Source organism: Somniosus microcephalus, chromosome 11 (genome assembly GCF_052327205.1).
Source record: "Somniosus microcephalus isolate GS21.2 chromosome 11, FLI_Smic_1.0, whole genome shotgun sequence".
Classification (NCBI taxonomy): Eukaryota; Metazoa; Chordata; class Chondrichthyes; order Squaliformes; family Somniosidae; genus Somniosus; species Somniosus microcephalus.
In genome coordinates this window covers 56,408,037-56,433,069 of record NC_140997.1, presented here as the reverse complement: position 1 = coordinate 56,433,069, position 25,033 = coordinate 56,408,037, and the positions used below count along the sequence as shown (strand labels likewise).

The 25,033-nt window shown below is 43.1% G+C and overlaps 2 protein-coding genes across 5 annotated transcripts in view; one reads left to right on the top strand and one right to left on the bottom strand.

Moving 5' to 3' along the window:
- The first annotated feature begins 514 nt into the window (after positions 1-514).
- LOC147110595 (melanin-concentrating hormone receptor 1-like) lies at positions 515-24,687 on the top strand. 2 transcript variants are annotated; one of them, XR_015079954.1, is made up of 2 exons: positions 515-911; positions 24,600-24,687. XR_015079954.1 is itself a non-coding variant. In XM_086000739.1 (2 exons), exons 1-2 carry the CDS (start codon positions 860-862, stop codon positions 2,256-2,258), a joined length of 936 nt encoding a protein of 311 aa, XP_085856865.1. In that variant the 5' UTR covers positions 515-859; the 3' UTR covers positions 2,259-3,620. The 2 variants fall into 2 exon arrangements, 1 of the variants encoding a protein (XP_085856865.1); XM_086000739.1 differs by lacking the exon at positions 24,600-24,687 and adding an exon at positions 1,375-3,620.
- wdr90 (WD repeat domain 90) overlaps positions 10,503-25,033 on the bottom strand; it is an 88,930-nt gene continuing 74,399 nt past the window's right edge. The window contains exons 38-44 of one of the 3 annotated variants that reach the window (XM_086000736.1): positions 24,652-24,774; positions 24,167-24,347; positions 23,863-23,993; positions 23,251-23,394; positions 22,302-22,427; positions 21,769-21,853; positions 10,503-11,122 (exon numbers count right to left, since the gene is read on the bottom strand). In XM_086000736.1, the coding sequence (XP_085856862.1) occupies positions 10,935-11,122; positions 21,769-21,853; positions 22,302-22,427; positions 23,251-23,394; positions 23,863-23,993; positions 24,167-24,347; positions 24,652-24,774 (978 nt within the window). In that variant the 3' untranslated portion in view covers positions 10,503-10,934. The other 2 variants (XM_086000738.1, XM_086000737.1) reach the window with 2 other exon arrangements.

The window sequence follows — 25,033 nt, the reverse complement described above, 5'->3', positions numbered from 1 at the left end:
GTGAGCAGCAGCCTGGTGCTCCTGCTGCTGTTGCTGGTACTGCTGTTGTTCCTGGTTCTGCTGGTGCTGTGGCTGGTGCTCAAGCTCCTCTAATGCCCAGATGGGAAGGAAATAAATGGCTCCCATGGTTCTGGTATATGCCTCCGTTGAGGAAGCGCTGAGTGAAGGTGGCGAGAGGAGTTTCCCAGGAGGCCACACTGGAGATGGGTGTGAGGCTCCAACTTTCCACAGGTGTGGTTAAGCCTTCTAAAAGTTGCCCCAGGCCTGAGACCACTAAGTCCTGCCACCTGCAAATGATGGCTGATCAAATCTCTTTAATGGTTGACCTGCAGTTAATAGTCAGCAATCTAATAGTGCTCCTGCCAGGTTTCACATTCGTGTTTCCCACCAGGCATGTTTTACGTGGGAAAAGGGTTAAATTTGCAAGGGCCTGTTAAAATAGGATTATCGAGGCCATTTAGTGGTTATTAAGGGCCTTAAAGACCAGTCCCACCTGTTGGATGTGGGACAGAGTCGGGACCATTAGACACGCCCGAGTTAAAATTGCTCGGAGTCGGGAACCAGGCGGGGGTCCTGCCCGCCAGTTTTTGCGATTTTAACCCCCCCCCCCCAAAGGCTCAATGAAAATCGAGCCCCAGGTGTCAATCAAATGATTAAAGTACAATTATTAGGGTGCAATATCTCGCTTGAAGTGGTGCAACACAAGTAATAGATCAATGTGCTGTTGTAATCGGTGTATCATGGCTTTAAGAGAGATCTGTCAGAGAGAGCATCACGGGCTCTATATAAACGGATAGTGTATGTGGAGAGTAGCAGAGCGGTGTGGAACTAAGCGAGATCGAAAGCTCGCTGCAAAGGAATGGCTACATTCAACAGTTATAATACTTTGTTCAACAACTTAACATCTCCAGGTAAGAAGCTGTTCTTTATCAACACACAACTCCCATGAAATGATGAGACATAATTCAAAGCTCTTTATGTCTTAGTGTAGACCGGGGGGTTCAGTCATTACAATTTTAACCTCTTTATGCACTTTGACATTTGGCGGATTTATTTGGAGTAGTTTGCTACATTGGATATCTGAAGTAATCCTGATTCTCTTATCGAGAATATTACTTTGCGTGTTTTTTTCAAGAAATAGCTTTCTATAATTGAATTTCTAAATGAAAAATCTTTTGAAGGTCACTTGGCGACGTGATGTTAGTTCGTTGGGTCGGGTAGCTGTGGACTTTTAAGGGAAGGCATGTTGGAAAGAAAACACACCACCGATAGCGCATAAAACAGAAGGACCTGACCAACATTAACTGCCGTCCACACATCGATCTCAGTATTGTCTCAAACTCTAGATTGTAATGGATTTCCATTTTATTTCAGATGGTATGAATCACGTCGCTTATACCAGCATCATCATGCCAACCATTTTCGGTATAATCTGTCTGTTGGGGATTATCGGTAACAGCATTGTTATTTTCACTGTTATTAAAACGTCTAAATTCAAATCCAGTAGCAGCAGGGTACCAGATATTTTTATCATCAACTTGTCTGTGGTGGACCTGCCGTTTCTGTTGGGCATGCCATTCCTGATCCATCAGCTTCTGGGGAATGGAGCCTGGCACTTCGGCGAGACCATGTGCACCATCATCACAGTGGTGGACACCAACAGCCAGTTCACCAGTACTTACATCCTCACTGCTATGACCATTGACCGTTACCGAGCCATCGTCTACCCACTCACATCAGCTCGGGTCCGGACGCCCGGCATCGCCACACTGACCATCTGCTTTCTCTGGATATTATCCTTTCTGAGCATCACCCAGGTCTGGATGTACGCCAGACTTATCCCACTACCCGGAGGGGTTTTAGGCTGCGGGATCCACCTTCCCAACCCAAAGACTGATATCTACTGGTACACCCTTTACCAGTTCTTCCTAGCATTCGCTATACCATTCACTGTCATCTCAATAGCTTACAAGAGGATCCTGTTGAGGATGAACTCTTCTAGGACTCTAATCTCGCACGGAAGAGCAAGGCTGCGGACTAGAAGAGTGGCTAGAATCGCCATCGCAATCTGCCTGGCCTTCTTTATCTGCTGGGCTCCTTTTTACGCCCTGCAGTTAGTCGACGATCAGCCCAGCTCGCTCTTCTATCACACCTACAATGTGGCGATCGGCATGGGCTACACCAGCAGCTGCCTCAATCCTTTCATCTACATTATGCTATGTGACACTTTTAGAAAAAACTTCATCATTTCAGTGTAGCCCTCCGCAGAACATCAGCATGCTGGCTGGGAGGGGAAAGGACAGAGAGCGCCAGCGGGATCAGCACCACAGACAGCGCCAGCAGCGGGGCTCGGGAGACCCACCTAGTCCTCAATGCGGAACTGCAGCCATCTATCGGGTGGATCTGGACTGGGCGACAGTGTACAGCGGGTGGTGGCGAGTCTGCCGCCTGTTTTACAGCATCTCCTGATTTTTACTTCAATGGATGCGCTGCCGACTGGCTCGCACCTGTTTCACACGATCGCCCGCAGTCCAGATCTACCCCATTGGCCCTTTGGTCTCTGTAACTTCAACTTCTATGCGGAACCCTCCACACGGGTGCACGCGGTTATGTTTCGCAGGCTGCTTAATATTTGTACTGTCGCAAAGTGCGACTTTTTAACTAAAAGGAAAGCTCTAAAAAATAAGAAAATTAAAAGGACCGCCGTCCTTTCCCAGATTCATTTAGATGGGAGAGAATCAGTCTTTCCGCGCACAGTGAATCGGCCGCAGAAACGCTTATTCCCCACTGCAGATGGATGTGTAAATAATAAAAATCACGCTATTAACTGCAGCAGCTGAACAGTAATCACTGGCTCAATGGAATTAAACAATAGACTGAAGCGTAAAACCTCTGATACACAGAAAGCGCGGCAGTACTGGATTGTGGAGAATTCAGAGTTCATGGTGCAACGCCCGTTTATTTTTCCGTCATTCGTTCATGGCCGGTTGTGTATTTTTGGAACTATTTTTATTATGGGGTGGGGGGATATGAAGCTGATCGCCCCCCCTAGGTATATCTATATTTAATAACATGTCCAGCGTCCTGGTAAATTGATAGTAAAGTGTTAGCTACCTCAAGTAGTCACCACGCACTCCGGCAAAACTAAAACCTGAAATCATTCAACAGCTACAAAACACAAACTTCCATTGGCATTTTACTTTCTGGATCCTTGTAAAAATGCTAACTTAAGAACATCAGGCGCTATCTGTGTAATGCATACCTGCAATTTCTATAGTTTCTAGTATTTAAGTACTTAGACTATGACAGTTTAGAAAAAGTGGTTATTGTACCGACCAATTTTTCAACATTTGGATCTACACAAACATGTTAAATGTTTCGTGTATGGCAGTGGTTCAGTCTTAATCTTGGGAGGTGGTGCACTTTGCATCAGTGGAAATTTGCCTTTTATCTTGTATGTTACTCATTTTATAAATCTACTAGTAATTATGTATTGGTGCAGCTGTAGATTTCTGTTGAATAAAAAGGTAATGGAATTAATTTGTTCGCCGTAAATAGGTGACCATTGATTGGTTATTCACTTATTTGCTATTTAGCCAGCGAGCTAAAGTACTGCAAATTATGCTGTAAGCGTTCTTCCATAGAACAAAGAGCAATATACTGCACAGAGATAGTAGTTACAATTCTCCTTGGTGCAAGACTACAGATGTAATTAGCCCCGATGCAAGCATTTCTTGGCACAAGTTGTGCGTATTGTGCTGCTTTTTCCGTTTCAGACCTTTGATCTGTGCTATTTTTGACTCAACAAAGTAACAAGGCATGGATGCAGACTATTCGCCACCTATGTTCATTTTGACTAGAATAATTGCTGGGAACTTTGAGAGGGTGGAGTTCACCTTCTGACATTAGAGTCACAAATCTCCATCTATAAAGCTGCTGTCGGTTCCTCCTGGATCCTCTGCCACTGGGTAAATTTAACTTCTGTATCTAGACTAGCTGGCTTAAATCTCACCTCCCAAAGAAGGATTTCAGGAAAACTTGTATATCTAAGTGACACACTTATATCTGCCTGTATCTAACTGGTATAGCCGTACAATCTCAATTTCTGTCATTTTTCTCTATCTTTGTCAGAAACGCGCACTCTGATTTTACAGAGACACCATTCTACATACAATAGACAAAGAACTCCTGCACTTTCTACTAAGTTTTACAAGAAATATTAAAAGAGTTAGAACTAAATTAAGAACGATAGACTGAAGAGCAAAACACATACTGGATTTCCAAAGAAACCTCCTTAATTTTCTTGACCAATCCGAGTGAGACACGTATTGGATGTCCTGCTCTCAATCCCCTCACACAGGTACCCTTGAATTCTAAATCAATGAAGCATCAGCACAGACTTGCCAAGTTGCTTATTTACTCCCTAGATTCCCATGTCTTTGCTAACAAAGGGGTTGCACACAAGTCCCCCTCAACGAGCCATCTGTGATTAATGACTTATTATCCATCCAAACATAAGGAATATTTTGTTTGTATAAGCCTTCATGGTTTAATTAACATTAGCCCTTTTCTTTCCTAGCAGTCAGTCTGACTACTGACTCCATTTTAAGGACACATTTAAGACAATTCTTAGAGCCTTTCGCCTACAGCATTTCTTGTCCAACATAAAAAGTGATCTGGAGCTACCATACATGTGCTTAATGATATTCCTTATGTCTATAGAACAGCAGAGTCTATGATCAATTCACTGCAACTACCAGACAATGTTAAAGACTCTTGGGTATGTCCCATCCACAAAAAGCAGGGTAAATCTAACCTGGCCAATTACCATCCAATCAGCCTCCTTCCAATCATCAGCAAAGTGATGAGTTATCAACAGTGCCATCAAGTAATGCCTACTTACCAAAAATCTGCTCAGTTCAGGTTCGACCAGAAACCGTCAGTTCCTGACTTCATCACAGCCTTGATCCAGATATGAACGCTGGGCTGAAAGCTAGAGAGGGGGTGAGAGTAGCTACCCTTGACAAGGCAGCATTGGATTGAATAAGGCACCAAGGAGCCGTAATAATACTGGTCAATGGGGGCAAAGGAAAAACCCTCCAGTGGCTGGATTGACTTGAGTTAATGCTTAATACACATGATTTGTGGTTGTCAGAGCCCAATCCTTGCAGCTCACGGAGATTACTGCCAGAGTTCCTCAGAGAAGGGTCCCCAGCCCAACCTTTTTCAGCTGCTTCATTAATTACCTTCCCTCCATCATAAGGGCAGGAGTGGGTTGTTCACCAAGGATTCCACAATATTAAGCTCCATTCATAACTCCTCCAGAATGAAGCAGCTCATGCCAGCCTACAGTATAATCTGGACAACATCCAAGCTTGATCTGACATATGGCAGGTAACATTTTTGACACATTGGCCAGAAGCTTAACTAGACCAACCATATCAACATCATGGCTACAAGAGCAGGGCAGGGGCAGGATACTCTAAGACAGAGCATTTTGCTTGATTGGCACTCCTGCCACTGCACTCAATATCCACCCACTTCAACAGTGTACTGTGTTTGTAGTACATATAATCTACAGGATGCAAGTCACCAAGGTTACTTCGACAGCACTTCTTTTCCTTGTGTACTCCACCATCCAAAAGGACAAAAACAGCAAGTTCTCCTCCAGGTTACATGCCATCCTGACTTCGATATTTATCATTCTTTTATCATCATTGGGTCAATATCATGGAATTCCTTGACCAACACCATTGTGGGAGCATCATCGCCACAAACACTGCAGTGGTTCAAAGAGAAGGTGCACCGCCATTTTCTCAGAGATGGGTAATAAATGCAGCCTCGACAGTGTCACTTACACCCCAAAAACAAAAAATCTCTCACCACACCATCTGGTGAATGATTTGCATCACACTCACCACCCTGTAGATGTCAGCATACACAGCTTCTATTTCTTGGTCGACTAAGTGGACAATGTGATTTTCTGGTCAGTCTGGGGCAGTTACTCCTCTATATCAAATAACATGGCTTTTCTGACTTTCGGTTTCTCCCCGATTATCTGTAGATATATAAATACTGATGGATATATCGCTGCAGGCATCAGCATGGTGAGCAGCAGCATTAAGGAAAGCAACGCGGACCTTCGGTTTTACAATCAGAGCAGAGCACAAATCTAAGGAAGTGATTGATTTTGTATAGAACACTGACCTGGCCTGGCCTGACTTGCTGCACTGTGTACAGTTTCTGGTCTTGTATTATGAGGAAGACAACCAGGCATTAGAGAGGGTCCAGTGAAGGGCTACTATGTTGATAGCTAGGATTAGGTATCCGAGTTGTGAGGAGAGGCTGTAAAAGCTGGGAATGTTTACGCTGAGAAAGCTCAGGGGTGACCTTCTAGAAGTATTCGAGGTCCTAATGGGTATAGAAGGTAAATGTCATTATATGGTCTATATAGTCACACACTCTACAAGAGACACAACCTTAAACTTAGAAGAGTGATGGTTGAAAGACTGTGGAAAATGTGTGGAATGAACTGTCAAGTGGGCGTGAATTGCATCAGCAACTTCAACAGTGTTGGATAAGTAATAGATAATATGAATATGAATTTCCCAAACACTGGGGCCAGCCAAATGGACTGCAATATTCTTACCTGGTCCTGTAAATTTCTATGCACTTAGGCCATTTATCCCTGTATTCTCTACCTCAAAGTTTTACAATGCCTGCTTCTGCTTTCATTTTTGACACTATCTATCTATCTAATTGCTCTAGTTCAGAATCTGCTCTAGTCACTGAAATAAATCCAACAAAAGAAATCCTTATGTACGTTTTTGGATAGATTCTTCTCTTACAGTTTCCAATGTTGCAATGGCATTGTTCTGGATTTGAATAGTTACCTAAATACACTAAAACTCAACATTCATTCACTGCTACACATATCCAATCCAGAACTATTACTTATTCTCAGTCAGGGAGGATGGGTGGTGGGTAGTTTGCAAGGAAAATGAACGAGGGGTGATGATCGCATTTTTGAAAAGGAGAGATAGTACCTGAGGAGAGAGAACCATTTACAATGTAAGCTTGCATTGGTAGTAGGAAGGGAAGTTGGATGATCAGCAGTTTAGTGGAGATAAGGTTAAGGGAGCAGGAGGCGGGTTTCATAAAATAAATAACAAACTTGTATTTATAACGCACCTTTCATGGCCTCAGGAAACCCCAGAGTGCTTCACAGCCAATGAAGAACTTCTGAAATATAGTCACTGTCGTAATGCCATGGACAAGATGAGTTTGGATGGGACAGCGAGAAACTGAAGAAAGTTGAGGGTTCAGGGCTAGGGCAGGGAGAGGGAAGGTTTGGCTTGGTGAGCTAGAGGTAAGCAAGAGAGGCAGCTAAACAGATGGTCTCGTACTTATGGAGTTTCCTGCACTTATTGTTGGAGGTGAGAGTGAAGGGGGCAGGGGGAGAGGGGTTTACAGAGATGGTTGATAGTGGAGAAAAGAAGCCAGGGATGACCCTGGAGTAGTGTGTAGTTTTGGTAGAGGAGAGCGAGACCTGATAATGCTTGATGTGGTCCTTGCAGATCTGATGATGGATGGCTATACCAGTTGTGTGCCAGATATTTTCAAGTCTTCCCCCATCCTCCCTTGAAATTGAGGGAGCAAGATGGGTCCTCAAAGAAAAGTCTGTTCAACTGAACTATAATAACAAATCAACCAAGTTAATAAGGGTTCCGATTCGAAATTATAATTCTTGTGTAACACTGGAACAGGCGCTCCTATGGAGACAGCGACATGATCATCATTAGTAGCACAAAAGCAGTTTATTAGTGGCCTTTGTTGACAGTAATTATTTATCCACTTTAATCGTCTTGATACTTTAATATATATTTACTTTTGACCAAAGGCTCATCTGTGCTCAGTATTTATGCAAATCATGTTTCTAATAAAACATGTCTATTATCTTCATTATTCACGGATAGTTGTTTATAGCCAAAAGTTCCAAATGCAATGGTTCTACACATAATAAATTAAGTATGCAACAAAGACCATAATTAAAATCATAGGGAGCAAAAACATTAGAAATTCCACAATGATTACTATTTAATCTAAGGGAATTTAACTTGTATTGTATGAACACAGCAGCAATGTACTTTGAAGTAAAAGTCATTTGTCTATAAATATTTCTTTTTGTTAGGCAACACTTAGAGCCTGATTTGGCCTTCAAACCACGTTGCAAATTGTTGTTGGCAGGAGCAGTAATCTTTAATTAAGCTATGTAACAAAAAAGTTAAATTTTAGCAGGTGAAGTGTACATCAAAGATTACTACTCTTATCAGCAGAAATTTGCATACAATTTGAAGGCTTTGAATGTTAATCACTGCTGCATTCATATAAAGCAAGAAACATCCCATTAAGAAACAGCATAACAGTGCATGTGCATAATAATTTGAAACAGCAATTAAAATTATGGAATGAAAAAGTAGCCCCATAATACCAATTTATATAACAGGCACTTTATAATTGTATATATATAAGCTAAGCTTTAGTGTGATATAAAATTAATTAGCCGGTATACAACCAAAACTTTTCCCCCTGATTTATGGTACACTACCCTATCTACAGCGAGTGTTTGCTTTTATACTGTGACCAGAGAATTTTTATGCAATGAGTGGTTAGGATTTGGAATGCACTGCCTGATAGGATGGTGGATACAGATTCAATAGTAGCCTTCAAAAGGGAATTGGATAAATACTTCAACGAAAGATCGGGGGAGTGGGACTAACTGGATTGCTCTTCGAAAGAGCTGGCGCTAACTGGCCGCCTTCTGTGCTGTACTGTTCTATGATTCTATGAGTAATTTTCAACTATTGTATGGAGTCACAAATAGAAACTTGTACTAATTCCAGAGCTCTCTGCTGAAAGTACTTGCTTGTATTTAAGCAGATTTAAGATTTCATTCCTACCACAATTTCTATGGCTGCCATGCCATATGAAAGGTGACATAAAGGATAAAATCAGGGACACTGAAGTCTCCACCATAATTGTAATAATTCTCATTTACAAAGGAATGATCAACTTTAAACTAAATGTGTTCACTATTATTTAAGAATTACATTTTAATATTGACCCAAGTATATGCTCATTTTTAAACTTATTTTTGGGTGAACCAGGGTGCTGATGCCCATGAGCATAGATTATTATTTTTGGTACTAAAAAAATGTAATTTTTTTTTAAAAAGTTTATCCATCTTTATTCCAGGTTTGCCTTTTTTGTTTTGCTCTAACATTTTTAAAGAGTTATAATTTTAAGAGATTACTCACTTCCTTGTTTGCTGTCTGTAGGAATTCTGCATTTTGATTGGCTGATTAGACAGCTTGTTGACATCACAGCAACTCGCACAAGGGGATCCCCACTAAACTCCGTTAATTTGAATTGAATGTTGGAAAACCCGAAGTTCATGATACAGAGATCGGAAATGTGTGTGTGAAGCTTACTTTGGGGCCAGCGGTGAACGCCTTCGCCTTGCTGCTGACCGCAAATTCCTGGTCATTATCTTCTCCTACATTCCATGTTTCTGATTCCCTCCACGTTTCTGATCTCTTCCCGCTCTCTCCAAAAGTAGCGGTCATATGCCAAATTAATACCCACCCAAAGATCAGTCACTAGGACATATAGGGGCCAACTTTCAATTGTAGCGTACATCAGGCGGGCAAGTGGATGGAGTGATCGCACCACCTGCCCAATCGCACTAGCAAGAGGCCCAAACTGATTGGGCCCCATTTGAATTAGATTGGCAAGCTGTCAGCACTCTCAATCGGTGTCATTGTGGCTTCTGCCCCATTTTTGGAGCGGCCTTGGTTAGGCCATGTCCAGTACCCCACTGGGCAAGAGCATGCACTGCCTATTGGTACCTGAAAATTGTGTCGGGGTCTTACTGTTTCAGGCGGGAGCACTGGCCGCTCAAAAATAGAGTTGTGTAGGCCTTGGGCATGATTTCACTGGGAAATTATTCTAAAATGTTCATCCCGTTACCTCTTCATGCTGAAAATCAGGTTGGTAACCAGACAAAAATCATCCAAATCTCAGTGAAGAAGTTCTGAAAATCCTGCAATACTGTGGGGTGGGGTCTAGTAGCATGATTTTGATTTCCAGCTTAGTTTTCAGATACGTTCTCTATACTTGTGTCCTGTTTGCATTTAAAATGACTTGTAAAATACACTGGATCACAATAAAGGAATTCACTATTTTTGACAGACCAATAATTTGTTTCCATTTTATGGTTCACAAGTTGAGTAGGATCTTTACGCGCCAATGCAGTGAACTGCACAGCAAAGGCACCTGTCCCGTGAACTGCTCAGCACAAAATACCTGTCCTGTAGGCTGGGTAATATTTCAGGACAGAACTGTAAACACATAACATACATTTAAAAAAAAAATTGAGCAATGTTTTGATGGAGAACAGTTAAGCAGAACTGTCCATCACAAATCCTGAATTAACATTCATATTGGAGATCAGTAAGAAAGTTTTATTTATCAAAGTACAAAAATCATCTGTATAATAAAAATTAAATGATCAGTGTTACTTGACAAGTAGAATCTTGCAATAAAACCTTACCTAGCCAAATTTAATTTAAAAATCTCAGTGCAACTATTCATAAAAACTCCATGTGTGCAGTGCACCAACAACACCATTTAATAATGATTTCAACATTAATGTCAATATTTTACATGACTTAATTTTTCCACCTGCAATAGCAGATGCCCTTTACAAAGCAATCTTGGGAACTGTAAAATTGTGTTAGGGTTGAGTTATATTATGAGGCCTCTACTGTGAAAAGAGCCATACGAAATATGTGATCTCAGAGAATTAGAAAGGGGGTCTGTACTCATGATAGCAGTGACACAGCTAATCCACCTTTCATGTTTGCTGTGGGAGCCTAGAGATATTGTACATTGGTGAGATTGCTATGTAGTTTCTGGACCTCCCAGACCAGCACCTCATTGTACGCGGCGGATAGGAGGAATTTCCCAGATGGCGTGAATCGACTGAAGTGAACGGTATCATTATGTCCGGTGAAATCCTGGAATTTTCCACAAGGGTATTGAATTAGCTTCAGAAGTCTCCCTGCGCAAAACCAGAAACATGAAGGATAACTTTAAAAGTCTTGGATGTGAAGCAATTATTTTTGAACTGGAGTTTGAACAGTTTGCCAACATCGCTACAGAACGCGTTAAAGGCAAAGTTCAGGCTCCAAATAACTTCTATTTAATGCACCAATTGTCTACTGGTACTGCAACCTCTTCATCGAAACAAAAAAAACCGCAACAGGTCTTGAACCAATTTTAATACCACATTTAGGTTTAAATGGTCCCCTATACCAATTGAAAGGTAGTTCAGTACATACAGGACAGAAAGGATCTGGATTGATCTCTGGTCTCTGCTGAATTAGCTGATCCAGCCAAAGCATTACAATTGGCCTGTATGCTCAGTCTGGGAGGGGAAATGAAAAGAAAACCATCAAGGGTTCCCATTCCTAATTACTAGGAATGTTTTAGCATTTAAAATGGAAATGTAATAACATGCTCCTTGTGGGGTCTTGCTTCTGTATTTAAAAAAAATTAGTTCCTGGGATGAGTGCGTCGCTGGCCAGGCCAGCATTTATTGCCCATCCCTAATTGCCAGAGAAGGTGGTGGTGAGCCGCCTTCTTGAATCGCTGCAGTCTGTGTGGTGAAAGTAGTCCCACAGTGCTGTTAGGGAGGGAGTTCCAGGATTTTGACCCAGCGATGATGAAGGAACGGCGATATGTTTCCAAGTCAGGATGGTGTATAACTTGGAGGGGAACTTGCAGGTGATGGCTTGTGTCTGCTGCCCTTGTCCTTCTAGGTGGTGGAGGTGCTGTCGAAGAAGCCTTGGCGAGTTGCTGCAGTGCATCTTGTAGATGGTACACACTGCAGCCATGGTGCGCTGGTGGTGGAGGAAGTAATTGTTTAAGGTGGTAGATGGGGTGCCGATCAAGCAGGCTGCTTTGTCCTGGATGGTGTCGCACTTGAGTGTTGTTGGAGCTGCACTCATCCAGGCAAGTGGAGAGTATTCCATCACACTCCTGACTTGTGCCTTGTAGACGGTGGAAAGGCTTTGGGGAGTTAGGAGGCGAGACACTCACCGCAGAATACTTAGCCTCTGACCTGCTCTTGTAGCCACAGTATTTGTGGCTGGCCCAGTTAAGTTTCTGGTCAATGGTGACCCTCCCAGGATGTTGATGGTGGGGGATTCGGTGATGGTAATGCTGTTGAATGTCAAGGGGTGGTGGTTAGACTCTCGCTTGTTGGAGATAGTCATTGCCTGGCACTTGTGTGGCACAAATGTTACTTGCTACATTATCAGCCCAAGCCTGAATGTCGTCCAGGTCTTGCTGCATGCGGGCATGGACTGCTTCATTATCCAAGGAGTTGCGAATGGAACTGAACACTGTGCAATCATCAGGGAACATCCCCACTTCTGACCTTATGATGGAGGGATGGTCATTGATGAAGCAGCTGAAGATGGTTGGGCCGAGGACACTGCCCTGAGGAACTCCTGCAGCGATGTTCTGAGGCTGAGATGACTGACTTCAATTTTATTAGGGCTCCTTAATGCCACACTTGGTCAAATGCTGCCTTGATGTCAAGGGCAGTCACACTCACCTCACCTCTGGAATTCAGCTCTTTTGTCCATGTTTGGACCAAGGCTGTAATGAAGTCTGGAGCTGAGTGGTCCTGGTGGAACCCAAACTGAGCATTGGCGAGCAAGTTATTGGTGAGTAAGTGCCACTTGATAGCACTGTCAACGACACCTTCCACTTTGCTGATGGAGAGTAGACTGATGGGGCGGTAATTAGCCAGATTGGATTTGTACGGCTTTTTGTGGACAGGACATACCTGGGCAGTTTTCCACATTGTCGGGTAGATGCCAGTGTTGTAACTGTACTGGAACAGCTTGGCTAGAGGTGCGGCTAGTTCTGGAGCACAAGTCTTCAGCACTACAGCTGAGATGTTGTCGGGGCCCATAGCCTTTGCTGTATCCAGTGTGCTCAGCCGTTCCTCGATATCGCGTGGAATGAATCGAATTGGCTGAAGACTGGCTTCTGTAATGGTGGGGACCTCAGGAGGAGGCCGATGTGGATATTCCACTCGGCACTTCTGGCTGAGGATGGTTGCAAACGCTTCAGCCTTGTCTTTTGTACTCATGTGCTGGGCTCCATCATTGAGGATGGGGATATTCATGGAGCCTCCTCCTCCAGTTAGTTGTTTAATTGCCCACTACCATTCACAACTGGATGTGTGCAGAGCTTTGATCTGATCCATTGATTGTGGGATCGCTTAGTTCTGTCTATAGCATGCTGCTTCCGCTTTTTAGCATGCATGTAATCCTGTGTTGTAGCTTCCCCAGTTTGGCACCTCATTTTTAGGTACGCCTGGTGCTGCTCCTGGCATGCTCTTCTGCATTCCTCATTGAACCAGGATTGGTCCCCTGGCTTGATAGTAATGGTAGAGTGAGGGATATGCCAGGCCATGAGGTTACAGATTGTGGTGGAATACAATTCTGCTGCTACTGATGACCCAAAGCGCCTCATGGATGCCCAGTTTTGAGCTGCTAGATCTGTTCTGAATCTATCCCATTTAGCACGGTGGTAGAGTCACACAACACAATGGAGGGTATCCTCAGTGTGAAGACGGGACTTTGTCTCCACAAGGACTGTGCGGTGGTCACTGCTACTAATGCGGTCATGGACAGATGCATCTGCGACAGGTAGATTGGAGAGGACGAGGTCAAGTAGGTTTTCCCCTAGTGTTGGTTCTTTCACCACTTGCCGCAGGCCCAGTCTGGCAGCTATGTCCTTCAGGGCTCGGCCAGCTCGGTCAGTAGTGGTGCTACTGAGCCACTCTTGGTGATGGACATTGATGTCCCCCACCCAGAGTACATTCTGTGCCGTTGCTACCCTCAGTGCTTCTTGAGGCATTTAATGGCAGAGCTGCAATCATTTACACTCCAAACCAGAAACTGGGGGCAAGATAAATTAGATCATTAGAGGTAGCACACACTCCAAGTGGGTATTAAGTTGTAGCAATTTTATCTGTTCATGCTAATGAAGCAACTTGGTAAATAGTGTTATGCATGTTTATGCACAGACCCCATGTTAACTAACTTTATTGCTCCTTAAGAGGGTTTTGTGCTACATCTTTAAGGTTTAACTTTAAACAGGAAAGATTTCTATCATGTGTGTTTAGGGCTAGCTAGTGGAAAGAATGGAAAGCAACCTGGAACCAGTACATGGGGCAGTGCAGAAGCAGAGACAAATGCATAGAAAACTGTAGGCTGGTCTGATGGGAAAGTGCTCTATATGTCACAACCATCCTTGTGGGTATCTAGGCCATATAACACCATTCATGTTAAAGCCATCAGTTATGTGGAGGCAGCGGACCTGAGCGGGAGCGAGAGCGGAGCAAATAAACAGCACGGTAGGGCAAGGCCCAAGAGTGGAGGCAGCGGACCGGAGCGGGAGGAAGAGCGGAGGCGGAGCAAAGAAACAGCGCTGCACAGCAAGGCCCGAGAACCGAGGCAGCGGACCCGAGCGGGACCTGTGAAAGAAAAAAAATATCAAAGTGGGACATCACGAGCGATCATAATATGATAGAATTCTTAATTAAGATGGAGAGTGAAGTATTTGACTCAGAGACTAGGGTCCTGAAAGGAAATTATGATGGTATGAGGCGCGAGTTGCGTAGGCTGGATTGGGGAACGTTACTTAAAGGGTTGACGGTGGATAGGCAATGGCAAACATTTAAAGATCGCATGGATGAACTACAGAATTTGTTCATCCCTGCTTGACATAAAAATAAAACAAAAAAAGGTGACTCAACTGTGGCTAACAAGGGAAATTAGGGATAGCATAAGATCCAAGGAGAGGATATATAAATTGGCCAGAAAAAACAGTAAACCTGAGGATTGGGAGCAGTTTAGGATTCAGCAAAAGAGGACAAAGGGATTAATTAAGAGGGGGAAAATAGAGTACGAGAGTAAGCTTGCAGGGAATATAAAAACTGACTGTAAAAGCTTCTATAGATATGTGAAGAGAAAAAGATTGGTGAAGTCAAACATAGGTCCCTTGTAGTCAGAATCAGGGGAATTTATAATGGGGAACAAAGAAATGGCAGACCAATTAAATACATACTTTGGTTCTGTCTTCACAAAGGAGGACACAAATAACCTCCCAGAGATGTCGGGGAACATCGGGTCTAATGAGAGGGAGGAACTGAATGAAATCAGTATTTGTAGGGAAATGGGGTTAGGGAAATTGACGGGATTGAAAGCCGATAAATCCCCAGGGCCTGATAATCTACATCCTAGGGTACTTAAGGAAGTGGCCCTAGAAATAGTAGATGCATTGCTGGTCATCTTCCAAAATTCTAGAGACTCTGGAACAGTTCCCATGGATTGGAGGGTAGCTAAAGTTACCCCACTATTCAAAAAAGGTGGTAGAGAGAAAATGAGGTAGTGGGGAAAATGCTAGAGTCCATTATAGAAGATGTAATAGCAGAGCACTTGGAAAACAGTGACAGGATTGGACAAAGTCAACATGGATTTACAAAAGGTAAATCGTGCTTGACTAATCTACTGGAATTTTTTGAGGATGTAACTGGTAGAATAGATAAGGGAGAACCAGTGGATGTGGTGTATTTGGACTTTTAGAAGGCTTTCGATAAGGTCCCGCATAAGAGATTAGCATGTAAAGTTAAAGCACAAGGGATTGGGGGCAAGGTACTGACTTGGATAGAGAACTGGTTGGCAGACAGGAAGCAAAGAGTTGGAATAAAGGGGTCTTTTTCTGAGTCGCAGGCAGTGACTAGTGGGGTACCGCAGGGATCGGTGCTAGGACCCCAGCTATTCACAATATATATTAATGATCTAGACGAGGGAACTAGATGTAATATCTCCAAGTTTGCAGACGACACAAAGCTGGGTGGGCGTGTGTGCTGTGAGGAGGATGCAGAGAAACTCCAGTATGATTTGGACAGGTTGGGTGATTGGGCAGATGCATGGCAGATGCAGTATAATGTGGATAAATGCGAGGTTATCCACTTTGGTGGCAAAAACAGGAAGGCTGATTATCTGAACAGCAATAGATTGGGAGAAGGGGAAGTGCAACGAGACCTGGGTGTCCTTGTGCACCAGTCGCTGAAGGTAAGCATGCAGGTGCAGCTGGCGGTTAAGGCGGCAAATGGTATGTTGGCCTTCGTAGCGAGAGGATTCGAGTACAGGAACAAGGACGTCTTGCTGCAGTTGTACAGGGCCTTGGTGAGACCACACCTTGAGTATTGTGTGCAGTTTTGGTCGCCTTATCGGAGGAAGGATGTTCTTGCCATGGAGGGAGTGCAGCGAAGATTCACCAGACTGATACCTGGGATGGCAGGAATGACGTATGAGGAGAGATTGGGTCGATTGGGCTTATACACGCTGGAGTTTAGAAGAATGAGAGGGGATCTCATTGAAACTTTTAAAATTCTAACAGGACTAGACAGACTCGATGCAGGAAGGATGTTCCTGATGGCAGGGGAGTCCAGAACCAGGGGTCACAGTCTAAAGATAAGGGGTAAGCCATTTAGGACAGAGATGAGGAGGAATTTCTTCACCCAGAGAATGGTGAACCTGTGGAATTCTCCACCACAGAAGGCAGTTGAGGCTAATTCATGAAATATATTCAAGAAGGAGTTAGATATATTTCTTAAGGCTAAAGGGATCAAGGGATATGGGGAGAAGGTAGGGACAGGGTACTGAGTTTGGATGATCAGCCATGATCTCATTGAATAGCAGAGCAGGCTCGAGGGGCCGAATGGCCTACTCCTATCTTCTATGTTTCTATGTAAGCAGCTAAAGAACAACAAAAAACAAGGAGTGACATCACAGGAAAGCAGGGAAGTGATTGGTTGGTCAGTATTTCTCTCTTTTTCTTGGGCATTGGTTTAAATTAAGAGCCGGGATTAAAAACTAAATGTTCAAAACTTAAAACACTTAATTAATTAAATACATTAGAGATGGCAGAGCAGGCGATGTGTTACTACTGCAGCATGTGGGAGCTGGTGGACATCATTGAGGTCCACGGCAACCACATTTGCAGTAAGTGTTAGTTGCTTGAGGAACTTCGGCTCCGTGTTGATGAGCTGGAGTCCGAGCTTCAAACACTGCGACACATCAGGGAGGGGGAAGAGTTACCTGGACACCGTGTTCTAGGAGGCAGTCACACCCCTTAGATTAATTAATTAAAATTTGGTCCGTGGTCAGGGACAGGTGGGTGTGACTACGAGCGAGGCAGGTATGGGAACCCAGGAGGTAGTGGTGGAGGAGCCTCTTATCCAACAGTTATGAGGTTCTTACTCTCTGTGTGGGTGAGAGCAAGAACTGCAGTGAGGATGAGCAAACTGACCACAGCACCATGGTACAGGGAGCCATTCAAGTGGGGGGAGCAAAAAGAAATGTGGTAGTGGTAGGGGACAGTATAGTTAGGGGGATAGACACTGTTCTCTGCAGCCAAGAGCCTGAGTCCCGAAGGCTGTAAAGGTAAAGGCCAGGGTAAAGGACATCTCCTCTGGGCTGGAGAGGAACTTGGAATGGGAGGGGAAAGATCCAGTTGTCGTGGTCCGTGTAGGTACCAATAACATAGGTAGTACAAAGAATGAGGTTCTGCTGAGGGAATATGAGCAGCTAGGGGCTAAATTTAAAAAGTAGAACCACAAAGGTAATAATCTCTGGATTACTAACTGAGCCACGTGCAAATTGGCATAGGGTAAATAAGATCAGAGAGATGAACGAGTGGCTCAAAGACTGGTGTGGGAGAAATGGGTTTCGATTCCTGGGGCACTGGCACCAGTACTGGGATAAGAGGGAGCTGTTCCATTGGGACGGGCTTCATTTGAACCAGGCTGGGACCAGTGTCCTGGCGAATCGAATAACTAGGGCTGTTGATAGGGCTTTAAACTAAATAGTGGGGGGGGAGGGATACGCTGAGCGGAAATTAAAAAAGTCAAAGAAAAATGGGAAGGCAAAAGTGCAGGGTAGCGATAGGGATAATGATAACTAGAGTGTGACAGGAAAGGGCAGAGCGTATACACGTAAGAGTGCATCAGAAAGAGGGGTCAGAGTAGGGAAAAATGGTAAAAAGACAAAATTAAAAGCTCTATATCTGGACGCACGCAGCATTTGTAACAAGATAGATGAGTTGACGGCACAAATAGAAATAAATGGGTATGATCCGAAAGCCATTACAGAGACGTGGTTGCAAGGTGACCAAGGCTGGGAACTGAATATTCAGGGGTATTTGACATTTCGGAAGGATAGGCAGAAAGGAAAAGGAGATGGTGTAGCTCTGTTAATAAGGAATGAGATCAGTGCAGTAATGAGAAATTATATTGGCCTAGAAGATCAAGACATAGAATCAGTTTGGGTGGAGATAAGAAATAATAAGGGTAAAAAGTCACTGGTGGGGAGTGGTCTACAGGCCACCAAACAGTAGCCACACTGTAGAACGGAGTATAAATCAAGAAATAATACAGGCTTGTAAGAAAGGTACGGCTATAATCATGGGAGATTTTTATCTTCATATTGATTGGACAAAGCAAATTGGCAAAGGTAGACTCGAGGAAGAGTTCTTAGAGTGTATACGGGATGGTTTCTTGGAACAATACATTGTGGAACCAACCAGGGAGAAGACTATTTTAGATCTGGTAATGTGTAAAGAGGCTGGATTAATGAATGATCTCGAAGTGAAGGATCCTCTTGGGAAGAGTGATCATAGCATGGTAGAATTTCAAATTCAGTTTGAGGGCAAGAAAGCTAGGTCTCAAACTAGTGTCCTGAACTTAAACAAAGGTAATTACAAAGGTATGAAGGCAGACTTCGTTAAAGTGGACTGGGAAAATATATTACAGGGTAAGACTGTAGAAAAGCAGTGACAAACATTTAAGGAGATATTTCATAACTCTTCGCAAAGATATATTCTAGAGAGAAAGAAAGACTCTAAAGAGAAGGGTGAACCATCCATGGCTAACTAAGGAAGTAAAAGGATGGTATCAAATTTAAAACAAAAGCATATAATGTTGCGCAGAATAGTAGAAGGCCAGAGGATTGGGAAATTTTTAAAAACCAGCAAAGGACGACTAAAAAAAATGAGAAGATAGCTTGAGACAGTAAGCTAGCAAGAAATATAGAAACAAGACAGCAAGAGCTTCTACAGGTATATAAAAAGTTAGAGAGCAGCTAAAGTAAACATTGGTTCCCTAGAGGATCAGTCTGGGGAATTAATAATGGGGAACAGGGAAATGGCAGAGACTTTGAACAAATATTTTTATCGGTCTTCACAGTAGAAGACACTAAAAGCATCCCAATAATGGATAATCAAGGGGCTATTGGGGTGGTGGGGCGGGGAGGAACTTAAAACAATCACGATCACTAGAGAGAAAGTACTAGGCAAACTAATGGGACTAAAGGTGGACAAGTCCCCTGGACCCAATGGCCTGCATCCTAGAGTCTTAAAAGAGGTGGCTGCAGAGATAGCGGATGCATTGGTTGTAATCTACCAAAATTCCCTGGATTCTGGAGAGGTCCCAGCGGACTAGAAAACTGCAAATGTAACGCCCCTATTTAAGAAAGGAGGGAGACAGAAAGCAGGCAACTATCAACCTAGCCTAACATCTGGCATTGGGAAAATGCTGGAATCCATCATTAAGTTAATGGTAGCAGGACATTTAGAAAATTATAATATCAAGCAGAGTCAGCATGGTTTTATGAAAGGGAAATCATGTTTGACAAATTTGCTGGAGTTCTTTGAGGATGTAACAAGCCGGGTGGATAAAGGGGTACCAGTAGATTTCATGTGTTTGGATTTCCAGAAGGCATTCGATAAGGTGCCACATAAAAGGTTACTACACAAGATAAGAGCTCACGGGGTTGGGGTAATATATTTGCATGGATAGAGGAGTGGCTAACTAACAGTGTCGGGATAAATGGGTCATTTTCAGGTTGGCAAACTGTAACTAGGGATCAGTGCTGGGGCCTCAACTATTTACAATCTATATTAATGACTTGGATGAAGGGACCGAATGTAATGTAGCCAAATTTGCTGAGGATACAAAGATAGGTGGGAAAGCAAGTTGTGTGGAGGACGCAAAGAATTTCCAAAGGGATACAGATAGGCTAAGTGAGTGGGCAAAAATCTGGCAGATGGAGTTTAATGTGGGAAAATGCGAGGTTATCCACTTTGGTAGGAAAAATAAAAAGCAAATTATTTTTTAAATGGGGAGAGATTACAAAATGCTGAGGTACAGAGGGATCTGGGGGTCCTTGTACATGAATTACAAAAAGTTAGCATGCAGGTACAGCAAGTAATTAGGAAGGCAAATGGAGTGTTGGTCTTTATGGCAAAAGGAATGGAGTATAAAAGTAGGGAAGTCCTGTTACAACCGTTGGTGAGACCACACCTGGAGTACTGCGTACAGTTTTGGTCTCCTTATTTAAGGAGGGATATACAGTATTTGCATTGGAGGCAGTTCAGAGAAGGTTCATGCGATTGATTCCGGAGATGAAGGGGTTGTCTTATGAAGAAAGGTTGAGCAGGTTGGGCCTATACTCATTGGAGTTTAGAAGAATGAGAGGGGATCTTATTGAAACATACAAGATTCTGAAGGGGCTTGACAGGGTAGATGCAGAGAGGATATTTCTCCTCATGGGGGAATCTAGAACTAGGGGGCATAATTTCAGAATAAGGGGGCACCCATTTAAATCAGAAATGAGGAAGAATTTCTTCTCTGAGGGTCGTGAATCTTTGGAATTCTCTTCCCCAGAGAGCTGTGGAGGCTGGGTCATTGAATATATTTAAGATGGAGATAGACAGATTTTTGAAAGGTAAGGGAGTCAAGGGTTATGGGGAGCAGGCAGGGAAGTGGAGCGGAGGCCAAGATCAGATCAGCCATGATCTTATTGAATGGCAGAGCAGGCTCGAGGGGCCAAATGACCTACTCCTGCTCCTACGTCTCATGTCTTGCGTTTCTGTAATATAGCATGTCTGCACAAGGCGGCAATAAAGAGTCTATAAAAAGACGTTACCACTGCATTATGATATCTACACAGGATCGCTATGTTACTAATTGGGCTGCCATAATTTATTACACATGCTGACATTCAATTTAAGTGACATTCTGAATTCAGCACAGGAGTTGGCTGTTGCTAGTTCAATACTTGGATCCTTTGCCACTTTTTCACTACTTCCATCACGGAGTAGTTCTTTTCTGATGAGGGCAAGTCTCCCTCTTCTGTGGAATATTTTTCTCCCTGCTTCTTGCAAGTCTCCCTGTGCCATGAATCATGTACAGCAGAGGTAAACAAACGTGGGTCTGCCAATATCTTTTTAAATCCAGTTGATAGGAAGTGCAGTAGATTAACTCAGATCTGTAACAGAGTTTCCCAGTAACTCAGCACAAGGTGCCACTGGTATAAATCACCATGCCACCACGCTGTGTTGATGTGCCACCCTGACGTCACTAAGTCGATTTAATTTTCCTATACCTCCGTGTATGTTATTTATCTATTTTATACATGTAATCTTTGAGAATAAAAACCAAAATAATATTGTGACACTCATGACTGATCAGAGGTCATGTGTTTGCACATCTTTTCTGGTTGAAAAGTCATCTGCAAGAACCCCTGGTTCACACAATCGCAGAACAAAACTCACTCTTACCATTCGTCCCGATAGCAATAAGCTGTCCCCCTGGAGAGAGGCTCAAACTTGTAGCCCAGTGAGGCAAAGCAATCTTTTTAATTGTCTGCAGAGAGATACAAAAAGAGTTTGGGTTATACAAAGGGTGATGCTACAAACTGTTAAGATATGTTGAACAATTTCTGGAAACCTGATCTTTGTTTTTGTAGGCATTCAAGCTACATTTCCCCATCCCCATTTTTACTTTTTCCCCTGAGTGTTGGTTCACCTATGCCAGGCACCACTCTTTAACCCAGATGGTAAGTGACCTGTTCCCCAAGCATCTGCAATTCCACACTGCAACCAACCACTGCACTGTATTGCGGATTGATTCTCTGCCCTAAATTGCAGATTGAAAACTCAGTGTGTGAAGAACAGTAGAGGCTAGTTTACATTCTCCAACTCCTTGGTGCAGACGATCAGTGTACAAATACGCTGTACCACAAGAGACACTACAGTTTTTTTTTTAAAAAGAGAGAAGTTTAGATAAAGATCTTTTTGTTGTTGGCATATACCTGTTTTCTGTAGAGACTGTACAAGATAATCTCTGGTTTCACTCCAAATCCCACATATACCACTACACCACTCTGACTGGGTGAAAAGGCGGCCAGGCTTGGTGGCAGGCTACTCTTGTCACATACCTGAGAGAAACAAAAATATTTGAAAGCACACAACATACATCAAAAGAGCATCTGAAACACCTTCTGATTTTTATTGTGACCTTTATTTAGTACACAATGGCTTGTCCGTATTCTTAACACAGGAAAAAGCACATGCACAATATGGCCATATATTTTCCTTTGCGGGTTCAAGCCCCACTCCAGAGACTTGAGCATATAATCTTGTAAAACACTTCAGTGCAGTGCTGCTGGAGGCGTCGTCTTTTTAATGAGACGTTAAACCAAGCACCCCATTTGCCAGTCAAGATGGACATAAAAAGATCTAGGCGTTTTCCTGGTGTTACAGCCAATACTTATCCCTCAACCAACACCACTAAAACAGATTATTTTATTGCCGATTTTGCTATGCGCTAATTGGCTGCCACATTTGCCTATATTACGACAATGATGACACTTTAAAATTACTTAGTTGGCTGTGAAGTGCTTTGGGACATCCTGAAGATTTGAAAGATTCTTTCTTTCTCCTCGTGCTTCCAGTACACAACAACCCTGGCTCTAAACCAGCCACACCAATCTATGCAACCCTCCTTCACACATGCAGGCAGAGGGTTATACCATTTTACCCTGTCACACTGCTGACTCTACACAGCCCTTACACATCCACAAAGCCAGGACCAGCAGTTACCTTTGTGCCCATTTATGAATACAGAAGTGCCTTAACTCTTAAACCACAACATTATACCCCACAGATGAGAAAGGTAACAGAACCTGGTTTTACAGGTTTGGCAAACAGATCCCATCCTGTACTTTACCCACTCTCAAATAAAACAGAAATTAACCTCACCTCAGGTTCAATAGGTGCTGGGAATGTCAACCAATCAATGAGCTCACATTGGTCTTTATGCCAATCAGCAGCCCAAACACTAACACGTCGATCTGAACTGACAGCCAACCACATTTCACATCCTTCAAGTCCAAAATCGTCATACTGGAAGAGAAATTCAAAATAATCCTGTGCTCTAAATTCAGATTCCATATCCTATGTCAATTTGTTACCCATGTTAGCAGAAAACAACATGGAAGCTAGTAGTATAAGATGCTCAGTGGAGTGTTGCAACTCATGGCTGTCCATCATTTTTATTTTAAACATACATACTGATGTAATAAAACTCACTGTGCACTTGGTTTGAGCATAAAGCAAGGCTTTAATCAACTTGTTTAAGAACATGGAGGTCTAGTTGTACTTCTCTAGTTCCTCGTCTTACAAAATGTCCCTGGAAAGCTGGGGCCGACGCCCGAGTATTTATACTCCTTGGACGGCGCCACCAGCTGGCCGTCCAGTGTTATTTCACGAGTAGTTTCTTGATGAATGATGCGATTTAGAACACATACCTTCTAGTTTTTTTCCCCCAATTTGCAATTTTATGCTATAACCTATCATTAATATTGAACTTACTTTTTTCCGTGTACATTCGATTGTAGTAATCGGAGAACTTTTATGATCACTGATGACACGAACGGTGATTCCTGTCCGAGGACTGCTCACAGCCATCAGGCCATCTTTACCTCCTGAAATGATGACCTCACCTGAGGATAAATGCAAAATATCTGTCAATGTTAATCACACGCCACACGCAGTGGTGCTGGCAGGACAGTTGGCGTGCATTCTGGGCAGAAGCCATGCATTAGTGTTGTATGCTTATGATCAGCATTCTAATGTGTGTAGCATATGCTCTATATTAGTAGTCAGTGGAACATACCATCCATGGAGTATGCAACAGCACTGACTGCCACAGGGTGAGGGTGAATTTTCAATTCCATCTCAGTCTTCAACACTCCAAAGAGACGGATTGTGCCATCACTGTATCCTGCCACTATTTGCTGTTTATCAGCACACTCCCTTGAGTTAAGTGTTGGGCTCCACGCCATACATAAGCAGCTCTGGGACAAAACAGAGAAAGTGTGAATGCTTTCCCAAACAGGGTCAGTTTTCATCTATCATAACCTTTCTAGAAACTAGTGATAAGTTCCAATGAAATAACTGCCGTACACTATTCACATATGCAGTAAATGTCTGGCTAGTAGAATGAAGAAAAACATTAATGTGCTCAATAAATGTTGAGTGTTGTTTGATGATTTAGTAACATCACTTTACTTTACACTGCTGATGAAAACTCCCTTCATCTATTGCAGGACAAACTGTTCCTCATCCCACTTGTGGTGCATTTCCCTTTTGGCAACATACCTGATTAAGAACATGAAACTGAACAACCAGCTCAGTGCTGTGCATGACCCACACCCTTAAGCTGCCATCCTCTGCACATGTGGCAAAGTGACTTTCATCTGGGCTAAAAATCACCTGGTTAACCTGAAGGAAGGAAAGAAAAAGAAACTGGTCAAAATGCTCAACAATTTCTAGCTTATTTACACTTATGAGGACTCCGAGGGCAGCATATAAATTCTATTACGAGCCAGCTGCTGAAATTTCTCATTGGTCTCAAATGAGAGATTCTGAAGTGCTAGGACACAGGAGGCACCACGATGGACTGCAAGCATTAGTGCGTGGACACCATGATGGACTGCAAGCATTAGTGCGTGGACACCATGATGGACTGCAAGCATTAGTG